Source organism: Protomyctophum parallelum, assembly GCF_964188405.1.
Source record: "Protomyctophum parallelum genome assembly, chromosome: 2".
NCBI classification, from domain to species: Eukaryota; Metazoa; Chordata; class Actinopteri; order Myctophiformes; family Myctophidae; genus Protomyctophum; species Protomyctophum parallelum.
The window spans coordinates 30,481,089-30,496,703 of record NC_139699.1 but is presented as its reverse complement, the minus strand read 5'-3'; the positions used below and the strand labels follow the sequence as shown (position 1 = coordinate 30,496,703).

Below are 15,615 nucleotides of genomic sequence, written 5' to 3'. Positions count from 1 at the left end.
GGGGTTCCTGAATGGGTTAAATAAATGACTGGAATCGACCTATGCCAGGAGGAGTCAGACCTATCCAAAACACTGCGTTAATCTGATATGATGCCTCTTCATATTAAACACTGGAGTGGCTGCTGCTGCCTTGTTTGCAAGGAATCCCAGCAACCCTGTCCATTCGTCTGATATGAGAAAAGGCACACAAAAATACAGAAAATGATAGCATTGAGGAACAGAATTGGCAGAGGCCCAGGCTTTGAAATCAGATGCTGACAAATTGCCGGGTGGTTGACTTTGCAGAGCATACTGGATTATTTGGGAAAGAGAGAAAGGGAGGGCGGGGGGAGAGAGAAAAGGGGAGGGCGGTATGGAGAGAGAGAAGGAGGAGGGAGTGAGAGACTAGAGAGAGAAACAAGGGCAAGAGATTGTAATATTGTGTTTCATTAAAAAATCCATTGGATATCTGATTACAGCCACATGATTTTCTTTAGCATTAGAGGGTGGAAAAGGGACAAGATGAATGAGTTTTCCTTTCTCAGATGACTATCTCATCTATTGTTGTTCAGGGGAGAGGAGGAACTCTACTCAATCTGCCCAGCATGTGAACCTCTTCAGTCTCCCTGGACCAGCGAAGACTGACTTTGTTGCTGTATCAGATCAGTTTATCCCCTCGTGGCCAAAGTTACAAAAATGTCATGGTTGCAAAACATAACAAAAAGTAAGCATAATTACTCGTCATTTAAACTTTTAATTTCCCCCAACACACAAGGGTAATTAGTGTTATCTCTACTTGCTAATTGATTTAATTAATGCTGTATATTTTTGATGGATATATATATATATATATATATATATATATATATATATATATATATATATATATATTGCTTTCCCCCAGCAACTGACTGCTAATGGAAATCAAATATTATGAATACTGTACAGCAGCCAGCCTATCGTAAGCCGATGGTAGAAGAGATCCGGACATCTGAATGGTGGGCCCTGCCGACAGCTTGGCGGAGCGGGGGGCGTCGTATGTGAGGAGGTTTCACGCTGAGCGGGCGAGGCAGCGATAGGGGTCTGGTTCAGAAACATCATTGCACTAATCAGGCGGGGATGCTACCCTTGCATGCCCCCCACTGTGCTCCTTTCAGTGCCTGAAGCAACCCCTTTATTTATGTATTAGTGTATTTGGGAAGCAAACTCGTTCGCACTCTGGTTTATACCCCCTGCTACTCATAACCCCCCCCCCTATGCTTCTTTATACTTTATAACATTTTATTTTAGAAGAGATGGCTTGGCCACTTATCCATTTGTCAGACAACAGACCTGAATGTCATCTATAAATGAACATCTTGAGTGTAAATTATGAATTGTGTGTACTGTGTGTCATTCATTGAGAAAATGTGTCTTTGATAATGAAAGCAACATTAGTTAGTTGTCATCGTTTTGGTGATAGGAGGACATCTACACTGATATCAATCACATCTTCAGCTGTTGAATAGAGGAAAGAAGCGTTACCGGGATCCTTTGTAGTTGTGAACTGAAAACAGGTGCTCGTTGGCGATGGTTCAAACATGGCTTTGCAAACTTTTTAACATAACACAAGAAATATTCCATGATGTGGAGTCAGTTCAAATTCAGTCATTCATTCATTTATTCCAAATGTATAGCTGATACTGACTAAATATACAATTTTCACCGATTTGAGGTATAGTTCAGAATTTTGGCTACAGAAAGACAAATTTACAAGATAGAAAGGTTATCTTGGGCTCAAATTGAAGCTTAGGGATATGGGAAGTTTTCTATATACAAGTGAGGCAGTGATACTCACCATAATGTGTTGGAAAATAACCATCTTTGTTGTTATTAGCCAACCGGACACTAATAATGTTAGCAACCCCCCAAATCCTGTTCTGCTACTTACCCCTATGTGTCAAGATACTTCATGACCAATTTCAGACTACCATGTCTATTTATGTCATTTTAGTGAATTAATATTGCCTTTACACAATTTCGCCAGAACCAAAAAAGGGGTTTTGAGGTAGGTGGGACATTTTGACAACTTTTTATCATAGCTCATCATTTTCAGCACATTTTTTCCAATAAGAAAACACTGATTAGAAGTATATTTCCGGGGGGTGCCAGGAGACCCCCCTCCAGTGACTGTACTATTGTAGCCGAAATGCGTTGGTCCATTTTTAATGATCTTTGTCATGCCATAAAATAAAGGTTTTTTCACTTTACTGGAACAGAGTGCCTTGGACCCCTTTTTTATCTTCAGCTGTGTTTCTCGTCTGGCCCAGCCTGTGTGATTCCTGGTCTAGAGGGGCGGATTGACGGCACGAAAAAAGTGGTGGGTCCTATTGGTTCACAGATCTGAGCCTCCGTCCCCCTCCCCTCCCCTCCCCGGTAGAAAACAACAGAGAACAAATACCACGAAGTGGGCTTCCTATGCCAGATTTTCCAATGCGTATAAGCTTGCGCACATGCGGTGCGCTCATGTCTAACTACACGCGTCTATGTGGCAGGCAGCGCATTCTGATTGAGACACACACACAAACCAAACATTTTTAACAAAGGCAATTTATCTTTTGCCACTGACCGTGTTTTGTCCATATTGGGCAGTTTGTGTGGGTGCTCTGTAATCGGCCCATTTTATCATGGAAAGCTGGGTTGAAACGGGGTGGCACGTTATTATGGATCTCACCTTCAGTTCTAGGAAAACCCCTCTGTGATTGGCCAGTAGTCGAACTCTCACAAAGCTGGGTTGAAAACCCACAAAGCACAGTACACGCAGTACGTTTTCGTTTTCAGGAAGTAATAACTTCCTGTTATAACTTTTGATATAAAAACACACAAATGAGAATTTGCCCATTTTTTGGCATCTATTGTTAGCTATGCCCATAATGACCACGGATATGGTCTAAAAGTGTGAAAAACGTATTTTCCATTTCACTACGCCTTTCACTACGTGTGTGTGGCCTTTATAAGTCCTTTATAAGTTTGCAGGATCTGTATAAATGGTAAATGGTGCATTTATATAGCGCCTTTATCCAAGGCGCTTTACAGAGATTGTGCATTACATTCACCCATTCACACACCGATGGCAGCGGAAACCATGCAAGGCACCAACTAGCACATCGGGAGCAATTAGGGGTTCAGTGTCTTGCTCAAGGACACTTCGACAGTAACTCTGGGGGAGCCCGGGTTCGAACTGGCAACCTTACGGTTACCATCCAGGCACTCTACCCCTGAGCCACCGCCGCCCACCATGTTCTGCCATTGTTTCTGTGCATCTGTGTTTGTGTGTGTGTGTAAGCCAAGTTAGTGTAGGTAGCCGCTAGAGCTCCCATAGCCTGCAGGGATGAACAAATCCCATAGCCCGAAATCCTAATCTCCGGTGTTTACACAAAACATTATAATAAAGTGAAAAACATGCTTTGTCACTGTGTGTATACAGTATGCTAATGAGCAATGCCCGTGTGCAAGTTGAGATCAATTGCTCAACCCACTGAGGAGAAGCATGTGGAACAGACGGACTCTGTCTGTGTGACTGGCGGATAAAGGTTTCCTTATTAGGTTTTATTTTTTTATGTAGGATTGTGAGGCAGTTATCACTGACATTCACTCACAATGTACCCTTGGACGAGCTTTCAACCCAGTTCCCCACCATGTGCTCTGCCACTGTGGTCTGTAGCCCGCAGGGACTCTTCATGGAGTAATAAGTATGAACGTGAACCTCAATTATGTGCTTAATGTGCTTAATTTCCACATCTAGCTGAGGTGAGAGAAATATTCCTGTCAGAGTTTTTTGCAGCACGAGATGTAAGACTATGACCCCAGGAATGTTCTATTAAGGAGAGGTGTTTCCACCTCATCCTTCCAGGACCAGAGCATGTTCGATCTGTTTCACCTTTTCATGCTAACATAATGTTGTAATCAGTGTTCTGTCTCTTCTAGCTCCTCCAGATTCATGTCTGTGTATCTCTTTGTTGCTTTCTGTCTTGTTCTTTCATTTCACACACACATGCAGTTTCTCTGTCCACTGTCAACATCGATCTTGCAGTCCAAGCACACACGGCCATGCTTAAGCACACTAACGCCATTTGCTCGCCAGCAAGGCCATATCACTCATATTGGTGGTGGGCTGAACCTCATTTAATTTATTTGCTCCTGGTGAGCTTCTCCGTGTAGCCAGGGGGCAGCTCCTTTCCCCTGCATTAATAGGAATGTGCTCTGGGTTGTCATAGCAGCCTTACTGTGACCCTGACTGATAATAATTTCATTTAAAATGTGTGGTTTGTTTTTCCCCTATCGCCTCATTGGGAGAATTGGTTCCAGTACGACATTATGGTAACTGTTGAGCCACGGATGTCATTTAGCTACAGGCTAAACAAGTTTTCAACATTTTCTTCCCTGCTGATTTTCTGTGCACACGTTTCTGGTGTGCTGTGCAAACTGTGCTGTCCTGAGCGTTTTTTAAAGTGGAACCCTGTTGAGTTGCACTATATGCGATCGCTAGCTCCATGGTGGTCTTGGATCTAGCTGGGAATCCTTGGGGCAAAACAGGAAATGAAGGGGAGGGGGGTTACACATTAATTACTTCTGTTGCTGCTGCATGCTGATATTGACTACTGTCTGTCGAGAAATCATGAAGTAGACCAGGATCAGTGCATATTGTACACAAGCTTTTCCCTCCTTTTATTGCTATTTCTAGTCATATAACATACAATAAACATACAACAAACAGATACAATCGAATAAACACAATATAATATACTCTCACTGGTTTGCTCTGACAGAGGGACATTTTAAATGTGATATATATATTTCTTTCAGACTCTTGCACTCAAAGCAGTTACTAATCCTATTAAACTGCAACTCATTTGAAACTGATCTATTCCTTCATCTGATTAAAGAGTTCATTAGAATGACAGTTTTTGGCAGTTTTCAGCACAGGGGAAGCTGATGTAGTCGCGGTGACCTAACCCCCACTTGTGACCCTGTCATGTTTTCTCTGGGGCTCCAGAGGTTCTTTATGGCTGTAAGCAGACAGGATGACAGAGGACGGAGAGCTGAGAAAATTGGATCCTTTCCTCCTTTAATCTGCCAGTTGAGTGTGTGCCAGCACAGTGTAGCCAGTGTACGCTGGGCATACCAATCATTTTGTGCGGCATTTTGCATGGATTTAACTGCTCATTTCATCAACCATTAAGAAGGAATGCAGTGAATTCTACAATCAACGGGTCATGTCAACAACGTTCTAGCCATCCACATAGGCGTGAAAAGAGAAATGTGAGTGGAGTGGGCACAATGTAGTTCTTGGGAAAGGCTACAGATAAAGAGGGGAGAAAATGTGATGAACATTTAGTGTTGTGCAATAGCTTTGGTCTACACCTCTAAGGTTAGATGATTAATCATGTTTTCAATGCCAAGCATTTTGAACATGTTAATGCTGGAATATCTTTGCCATATCAACTCTCAGCCACCCTAAATGAAAATCCTTGGCTTCTCAGTAGAAAGATATTCATAGGTTTTCATGGCCATCTTTAATAAAGCAAGACTGCTGCCGACTGCGGCCACCACCACTCCAGATCACTGTAATTTCTCTGGCAGGTGGCTTTTGAAAGGAGTGGAAGAGATGGAAAGATGAAGGGGAACCTGCAGAGGGAGATAGACAGAGATCAAGGAGAGAAAGAAAACTTGGCAGGGAAGGAGAGACTGATGTGTCCTTCCATCAGCCTCCTCCAAAGAGACTGACCTGGTGTGGCGTAGAGAGCAACTCAAGAGAAGAAAGACTTTAGTTTCTTGCAAAAGCTACTTCCCTCCTTTTGGTTTACCAGAATGCAATATTATCCTTTCAACTATCATAAAATGTTGTTTTGCTCTGAAAGAACGTGTGCAATATTATAAATTGGTCCTGGCTCTGCTCTGTGTGTTCACAGCCACCTACTTTGCTCGGGGCCCAGATAATGTTTATTGCCATGGATACCATTCCCACTGTGGCATTGTATGGAACAAATACGAGATAAATGCCCCCATCGATTGATTATTTCTTCTTACATTTAGTAAGTATGGTTGGTGCACCAACCATTCTTCCACCTGTGTCCCAACTTGCTCTTCTGTAGAGCACATAAATATACTTCTCTATTTCCATGGCCTTGAGCTAGCTGAACCTGCACATGGTTAGGCTGCTTCTTTTTTCTTTCTCCTTGACGAGAAAGGAACACAAATGACAAGCAATGCTAAGACTGTCACAATGTAATTTCCTTTAGCAAACAGTGATCTACGCTAGTGCCGCTAATTCTGAATTCTAATGGCTGTAAATGCTTGTGAAGTATCTTAACATGTTCAGTATATCTTTCCCTACTAGTCTGAGCCAAAGAAGGCCTCTGTTTAAATCAGGGCTGGTTTTTAACAGTGGTTGACTCAGTCTCAAGAGAGGCTTAGTAAAAGGTCTGGTCAACATGGCTTCTCTCAGACTGTGGGTCAGTGGGGGAGGTGGAATTCTGTTGGAGAAAGGGGAGAATAGGGGGGTCTTTGTCTGATGGGGAGAAACCACTATAGCACCCACCACCCACCCTCCCTTCTACCGATTTCCTTTCCTTTTTTTCATAGTCGATGTTTGCTCCATTGACTATGACTTCATGGTGTAGTTTACATTTTACAAAGCATACATTTACATACCCTTACATTTTGGAATAATGACAATCTTACAGAAAATAGCAGTTTGACAAGCTCACAACGCCTCACGTGTTAAATGGTAAATGGTAAATGGTGCATTTATATAGCGCCTTTATCCAAGGCGCTTTACAGAGATTGTGCATTACATTCACCCATTCATACACCGATGGCAGCGGAAACCATGCAAGGCACCAACTAGCACATCGGGAGCAATTAGGGGTTCAGTGTCTTGCTCAAGGACACTTCGACAGTAACTCTGGGGGAGCCCGGGTTTGAACTGGCAACCTTACGGTTACCATCCAGGCACTCTACCCCTGAGCCACCGCCGCCCCACGCCCCACGCCGCTCACACGTGTTGTGAGCTTGTCGATCTGCTATTGTCTGCGAAAGCTTTCCCCACCATATGGATGCTGGGGTTTAAGTGGTTGATACAAACTTATTGAAATTCTACACTTCTCCGGCTGACAATTATGTTGGAGTCAAGAAGCCATTCTTATTTTAATTTAATTCGGAAATCATTTATTCTCCAGGGACTATTTACTTCTAGACTTGTCAAATCAATCTGCACCTTATTATTTTCTGTACAAGCTTCCATGAATTTCAGTTGATAAATTATAATTATTTTTATAATTATAATTGTTATAATTATAAGAGAAAATTTTAACAAAATAACAATATCAAAAAGTGTGCAAAATATAAAGTAGGTTGTGACTCTACTATGTGTATGCCAATGAACTTGAGATCCCTGACCTGATCATCTCCACTATGACACCGTAGATGCTTACTTGCGGGCTTTCCATACTCGATCTCCTTACTCTTATTGACGTTGAGTGTGTAGTAGCATTGGCATTGCCAAGTACAAGGAGTAGAGAGGGCTCAGCGCATAGCATTGCGGGGCTCCCATTTTGAGTGTCATTTAATCAAAGTCAAAGTCGTACAATTTGTCACACACGTTACCGCAGTGAAATTTGTTCTCCGCATTTTACCCATATCTTGGAGCGATAAGCCGCAGCCAAGGAGCGGTGAGCTGCAGCCGTGCCGCGCTCGGGAATAATTTGATTACAATCCAACCCTTTGATGCTGAGTGCCAAGCAGGGAGGCATTGGGTCCCATTTTTACAGTCTTTGGTATGACCCGGCCAGGGATCGAACCACGACCTCCCAGTTTCAGGGCGGACACTCTAACCACAAGACCACTCTCTGGTGTCCAATCTGATCAGATGCTGCCCAGTCTCACCACCACAATCCTTGGCAAACTTATTAAACGCCTCCCAAAACCCCATAAAATGTGATATGTGTACTCAAGGCAATTTACACAAGGCATTTCTAAGGACACACACGCTATGTGTGCATACACCGCACTTTGACTCCATGCATTATGATGTCTCTGAAAGCCATTTTTTAACACAGGATCAAGTTGGGGAATGTAGCACTTATTCACCATCCCTCAGTGTATTTTGTCTCCGTCAACTCCTTACAGACAGTGTGGTGGAAAGAGGGCAAGGTAGGGACCATATCGGGGCAGCACCATACGCTGCGCTCTCAAACCCTTTTTGACTGCACAGCAAAGTGGATTTGGGACAGGGGTAACAGCCCATACTTATCAAGCAGACAACCTCATTTTCTAGCACCTTGCTCCCTGCTCCCCCATTTTCACTACTCGCCCCAGTGCTGTGGTTCCTATTTTTCAAAACAAACCACTAGGCCCAAATAGATTAGACTTCCGTCACTATAATGTGGTTTCTGACACCGGTTTGCTCTACCCAGAGGCACCTCTCTCTTTAACTCTGCAGCTGTGAAATGAAAACCAGCACCATTTCAGTACCAATAAAGGCCTGCTATTAGCATATGGCATTTGTTTGTGTGCAAGCATGCGTAACTTTACTGAGCTATACTTTGTCTTGCCTAGTAAGTTGTGCAAGACATCCATCTATATTGATGAGTGGAGTGAAAAACTAAAATGTTTCTTGTTCGTGGTTGTTCCCCTTCCTCATTTAAATCTGCTTCCACTGTTTTAAAGGGATTGTGACTTTAAAAAAAAGGTTTTGGAATTGTTCTTGTTTTTTTTTAGGTTTTCTAATCTCAATTGCACCCAAAAAACATGAACTTTTAACATTCAGTAGATTTTCTGTGATCTGGGGTTTTCTGGCTCAAACAGGTGCTCTGATTTGCCGGCAGTAAGTGACATCACTTACTGCAAATCCCATATGTCAATGGGATTTGCCAGCAGGTGTCACTGTTTCACTGCGTTGCCTGTTTTCATTGTAGCTCAAAAGGCCCAAATAACCCCAAAGAAAACTTCAGACCACAGAAAATCCACTGAATGTTCAAAGTTCAGGTTTTTTGGGTGTAATTGAGGTCATAAAACCTAAAAGAAAAAAGAAAAAGAAAAATTAATGAAAATGAATGTCATAAAACCTTTAACAAACAGTGAACAGTTATTATTTCACCCACATCCTGAAAATCTAATGGTAGGCCTATGCTTTTCCGTCACTCAATAGAATTGTTACTAGTTCAATTCAATTAGCCTTTATTTTGTCTCCGAGGAGAAATTTCTCTTGGGCACCAAGAGACAGCATTATACATTAAAAAAAAAATCCTTAGCCCATTTAGACCTGAGGCCGATTCTAAAAACGCTTTCTAAAACCTAACCTAAGGTTTTCTGAAAACCTTAAAATTCTTACTAAAATAATATATGTAATGTAATATATGTTTGAAATATATGTGTTTTTTGAAATATTTAACTTAAGGAAATGGGTCTCTCTCAAAACAATGGCCAAATTTGGAGTCTCACACACACACACACACACACACACACACACACACACACACACACACACACACACACCTAGATGCTGTTCCAACAACGACGTAAAGCAGATATGATTATGGTGCCTCCGCTGGTCTGCAGAACTAACTAATCCCTCCTGCCACTCTGCTCCATGCTGGTCTCTCTCCATCTGTTGTAATGGTCACTGCTCCATGCTGGTCTCTCTCCATCTGTTGTACTGGTGTTCTGCTCCATGCTGGTCTCTCTCCATCTGTTGTACTGGTCACTGCTCCATGCTGGTCTCTCTCCATCTGTTGTACTGGTGTTCTGCTCCATGCTGGTCTCTCTCCATCTGTTGTACTGGTGTTCTGCTCCATGCTGGTCTCTCTCCATCTGTTGTACTGGTCACTGCTCCATGCTGGTCTCTCTCCATATGTTGTACTGGTCACTGCTCCATGCTGGTCTCTCTCCATCTGTTGTACTGGTGTTCTGCTCCATGCTGGTCTCTCTCCATCTGTTGTACTGGTGTTCTGCTCCATGCTGGTCTCTCTCCATCTGTTGTACTGGTGTTCTGCTCCATGCTGGTCTCTCTCCATCTGTTGTACTGGTCACTGCTCCATGCTGGTCTCTCTTCATCTGTTGTACTGGTGTTCTGCTCCATGCTGGTCTCTCTCCATCTGTTGTACTGGTCACTGCTCCATGCTGGTCTCTCTCCATCTGTTGTACTGGTGTTCTGCTCCATGCTGGTCTCTCTCCATCTGTTGTACTGGTGTTCTGCTCCATGCTGGTCTCTCTCCATCTGTTGTACTGGTGTTCTGCTCCATGCTGGTCTCTCTCCATCTGTTGTACTGGTCACTGCTCCATGCTGGTCTCTCTCCATCTGTTGTACTGGTCACTGCTCCATGCTTGTCTCTCTCCATCTGTTGTACTGGTCACTGCTCCATGCTGGTCTCTCTCCATCTGTTGTACTGGTGTTCTTCTCCATGCTGGTCTCTCTCCATCTGTTGTACTGGTCACTGCTCCATGCTGGTCTCTCTCCATCTGTTGTACTGGTCACTGCTCCATGCTGGTCTCTCTCCATCTGTTGTGCTGGTCACTGCTCCATGCTGGTCTCTCTCCATCTGTTGTACTGGTCACTGCTCCATGCTGGTCTCTCTCCATCTGTTGTACTGGTGTTCTGCTCCATGCTGGTCTCTCTCCATCTGTTGTACTGGTGTTCTGCTCCATGCTGGTCTCTCTCCATCTGTTGTACTGGTGTTCTGCTCCATGCTGGTCTCTCTCCATCTGTTGTACTGGTGTTCTGCCACAGTCTACCTAATACATACACTTGGCAGCATTATTATTATTGATTTCCTGAAATCAATCACTTGCGTAACAGTTTGACCTACATTTAAAACCACATTCTTGGCACTGAGTGTTGGATTGGAAGAAGAGTAACACGTGATAATAAGAAATATTTTGTATTATTATTATTCCTGCTTGCTGACTGAATTGTTAGATTTTCACATCACTTTCTGCCTTTAGGGTTGTTGTTTTTATGGTGTGGCTTTGCAAGAGGACGTGTGTGTGTGTGTGTGTGTGTGTGTGTGTGTGTGTGTGTGTGTGTGTGTGTGTGTGTGTGTGTGTGTGTGTGTGTGTGTGTGTGTGTGTGTGTGTGTGTGTGTGTGTGTGTGTGTGTGTGTGTGTGTGTGTGTGTGTGTGTGTGTGTGTGTGTGTGTGTGTGTGTGTGTGTGTGTGTGCGCGCCCGTAAGTGCGCGACAGTGAGCCAATCGCAGAGTGAAGCTTGCCTGCTAACCGATGCGCAACTGCTGTGTTCAATGAAATATAGACAAGGTGAATGTCATTGACATTCACTTGTGTCTGTCTCTTTGTCTGTCTAGAGGACTGATCAATGCCAAACTTTGTATGCACCACAGAAGCTTTATATATTTAAGTGGGGGTGGGCCTAGTGGTTAAGGCAGTCATATAGGATGGCTAAAAATAAGGGGAGCATGAATTGAAATGTAAATAAACAGGATATGTTGTTTGGAAAAGAAGCTTGAGGGATATATAGGCTACCACTTGACATAACACTACACGCTCTGAGGAAGCCTGACAGCGAGTTCTGGGTTTGATTTCCGCCGTAGTCTGAAAACCCACCTCTTTAGACTCCATCATGGCCCGTAGCACTTGCCCTAGCCCCAACGACCTTACAGGCATATGCAAGGCTCAACTTATGTAACTTAGATAGCACTTTATGTAGACTTAGATAGCATTTTATGCAGACTTATAACATTTTATGTAGACAGCACTAGAATAGCATTTTATGTGGACATAGCACTCTAAAGTGTATGCATAGTTTCATTATATAGATATTCCACTGTTGCGTTCGTAGCTTATGCATGCAACTACTTTTTATGGATGTGATGTATTGCCATGCTTTTTGCTCTTAATGTAAATCGCTTTGGATTAAATGCCTAAATTGTAAATTGATACCCGAGTCTGACAGGCTTTTGCTGCGTGTCACTCCCTGACTCTTAACTGTTTCCCGTCAATCCTCACTGTACTATCAAATAAAATAAAATAAAATAAAAACCTGAATAAACTCAAATGGAATCATTGGAGTCAATGGTACCGTGATATTGAAACTTTGCCCAAATTGGGAGTGATATGTCATAGATAGGTCATATATGACTGTTGCACAGGCTGTTTGTTTCTTACAGTAATCTTGGTTAAACTATAGTATGTTAGAGCTGTGAAAGTTGCCAACCATATTGGTCCTACTGGGACACGTCCTACTTGGCTTCTAGGACTCGGAGTTGCTAATTGGTCTGACCTGGTAGCTGTAGACGGGCACAGAGGTGCCAAGGTCCAGCAGTGAGTGGGCCAGACAAATTGAGGGTAGTTCTTAAACTCAATCTAGCCTTCTCTGTAAATGCATTTTTGGACAAATAGCAGCTCTTCAGCTTGAGATATCGGTTTAGAGGCAGTTTAGTTGGAACTATTTTCTATTTCTGGCCCTGGATGGAGCAAATATTTATGTAGTTCAGTGATTCAATTAAGCCCTAATTTGTAATCGTTGGCATTTCCAGGTTCATCCACTGCAGTGAGGAAGGAGTAACCAGATTGTGACTGCACTGCAATATACGTTCTACATACCTCTCTAATATACGGCATACTATGCATTACATTACCTCCCTTCAATATATTATACAGCAATAACGGCATAATGCATTACATTATCGCTTTCTTTAGATCACTTACACTAGGGATTTGGTACCTCGCGATAGATAAAATAAGTTAAATATCTCAACCGTAGATGTAGCCTATATTGCTCTCTCTCTCTCCTCTCTTCCCCCTCGTCTATCTCATCCCCCTCCTCTATCTCTCTACACATACCCTCCCCTTCTATCTCTTTTCCTTTTCTTCCTTTTAGTTCTCCCTTTTCCCTTGAGGTGTGCCATTTCCTTGGAACATAGCAGGCATATTTTAAACTACATTTAACATTCAGCCACTTATTTTACTCTATTCGATGCATTATTAAAATACCTTCAGACCCCCTTAATTATTTCACTAGCTCTCCCTTTCCCGGCGGAACTGATAATTGGTGTTATTTATCTAAACAATACCACAATGTGACTCTTAGGGTGGGAGCAGTTGAATAATGGATGAGGACAAATGCAAAGCAATTGCACTTACTCAAAGACTTGTGCACTATCCTTGTCAGTGATATTTGCCATTTACATTTGCAAAATGGCCACCAAAGTATTAAATACTTCACTGTTTTCTTATAATAAAACTGGAGATAATATTCACTTCAATGTGCACTACTCAGAGAGAGAGAGAGAGAGAGATTTAATGAGTCTCTCTCTGACTCAGAGTGGGTTAAATTTGTCAGGACCAGGAATGGACATTCTCAGTTTCAATCAATAGTCGACTAGCAACACATTTTATCAAGGCGAATCGACTCGTCGAACGTCATCTCTGTTCTATTTTTACAAGACCTAACATACCGTATAGGCTGTTAACAGGATGAATGCCCTGAAATGACATTTACTAGTCCTTACCCGTTGTGAGATATTGCCTCCCCATAAATATTGTTAATTGCCATTCATTTTAACTTGTATTATATTTTTTGTGTGTTTTTGTTTTGTTGCTGTGTGCCGTAATTGTAAGCCATAGTGTTGCATGAGTTGGGAGACAGGCGTGTAGCCGTGTACGCACGCAAGCAGTCGCACACACACGCACACACACAGACAGACAGACAGACACACGTTGCGAAAGTAGCTGGCATTGTTTACCTGGAATTGTTTACCTGAAATTGTTTACCTGGGCTGTAGATGGCGGAAGTGGTGGAAGGCAACGTGTGAAATAAGCTGTGGATCCTGCGTGATATATGAAGATGTAGGAGAAGTGCGTGTTCACGATCGGTGGTGTGAAGTTTGTGTGTGTGTGTGTGTGTGTGTGTGTGTGTGTGCGTGTGCGTGTGCGTGTGTGTGAAGTTGATCGGTCCCATATACTGTATGTGCTTAGCGGTCATTTTCGCTATCACGCAATTCCAGACGGCAGATTCGTTGCACCATTGGAGCCAAACTGTACCCGGAAGTTCGGCAGAATGCACTGGAGTCAATGAGAGCTCAGTGACCAGCTCACATTATTTCTGAATGACTGAGATCTTTTGTAAAGCAATCACTTCTGGCAAATAACAGAAGACATGTAACACATTATTGTCTGCTGTGTTGCTTTTCGTGTAATTTTATAGAGATATCTTAATAGCAAAAAGTACGTTTCTGAACGTGCCAAGTATCGCGAGACTGCCCACCGTTTCCTGTTTGGCAGCCAAATCTTGCGAGACCCCGGAACAGAAACGATACCTTAAATCTCTAAATAAAATGATGTACTGTGCACTATGTGCACATCGAAAAGCAAGTGATTAGAAAGCAAACTGTGATATGTCTTCTTTCATGTGCCTGAACCGATTATATGACAAGGTCTCAATGGTGCATAAATAATGTTTGTTATGAGCTGGTCCAGCTTGCTCCATTCACTGCTTTGTATACATGTCACTTCCGGTGCGAGATTAGGCTCCCATGAAAGTGTCATGTCATGGTCACAGTCACGTGACCATGTCACTTCCTTCTCTAATTTTCCTTGGTCAAATTGATATCAGAGGTCCGCCGTTCAACCCTCCACCATGAGTCAAAAACCTATGTTTCTATGTCAGTGGTGTTCAACCTTTTTCACGTCAAGGAGCCCCAGAATTATCTGTATTTGGCCGCCGACCCCCATCTGAAAATATGTTGTTCCAGTGACAACATGGTTGAGTTAAAAATGTTCGCTCTGAAAGAATATATATTTTCACGATTTTTCAAAAATAGCAGACCTACAAGCTCATAGCGCCACACTCTGTACCACGCTATGAACTTGTAGATCTGCTATTTTTCAATAGCTAAAATATAACATAATCACCCAGAATGTGTTAATAATATAACCTGTGTGGTCCTTGTCATTGTGGCTGTTATTTATTTGATAGGATACTGCAAACAAAACAAAGTTGAAATGACTGGAAGTACAAAAGCAACTAATCCTATGCTATACTGTACATCCTACTCGACAATGAAAACATTACAGTCCTATAATGGGCATGATGCCAAGTTGCCAACTCACCTAATTCTCTCGTCTCTCTCTCTCTCCCTCTAGTTACGACGGCGCTACCCTTCAGCCCGTTCTGGTTCACCGTGGAGCCGCGGGACACTCTGGCGGTGCGCGGCGCCCCCGCGTTGCTCAACTGCTCGGCCCACAGCGACGAGGCCTTGCCCGCACGAGTGGAGTGGAAGAAAGACGGCACCTTCATGAGCTTGGTCTCGGACGAGAGGCGGCGAGTCTTACCCGATGGCTCGCTGCTCATCACACAGGTCGTGCACTCCAAGCACAACAAGCCCGACGAGGGCACCTATCAGTGCGTCGCCACTATCGACAACTTGGGATCCGTCTCTAGCCGGACAGCACGCCTCTCTGTAGCAGGTAAGAGCTTCCAACGATATTAAGCCTGAATTGGTCATAAACTGTCCCTTACCACTCGGAAAGTTTGGTATCTTGGTGCATTTCAACCTGGAAAACCATGTGAGGAAAATCCCAAACATGATATGATGCTTCAATGAAAATGTATCAAGATAATATTGATGTAAAGTATAGCAA

At 43.0% G+C, this 15,615-nt stretch overlaps 1 protein-coding gene across 4 annotated transcripts in view; it reads left to right on the top strand.

Moving 5' to 3' along the window:
- The window catches only part of neo1a (neogenin 1a), a 193,068-nt gene that overhangs the window by 55,770 nt on the left and 121,683 nt on the right, over positions 1–15,615 (top strand). For all 4 annotated transcript variants that reach the window (XM_083759839.1, XM_083759838.1, XM_083759837.1 and 1 more), the window contains exon 2: positions 15,118–15,441. In XM_083759839.1, the coding sequence (XP_083615965.1) occupies positions 15,118–15,441 (324 nt within the window). The remainder of the gene's footprint in view (positions 1–15,117; positions 15,442–15,615) is intronic.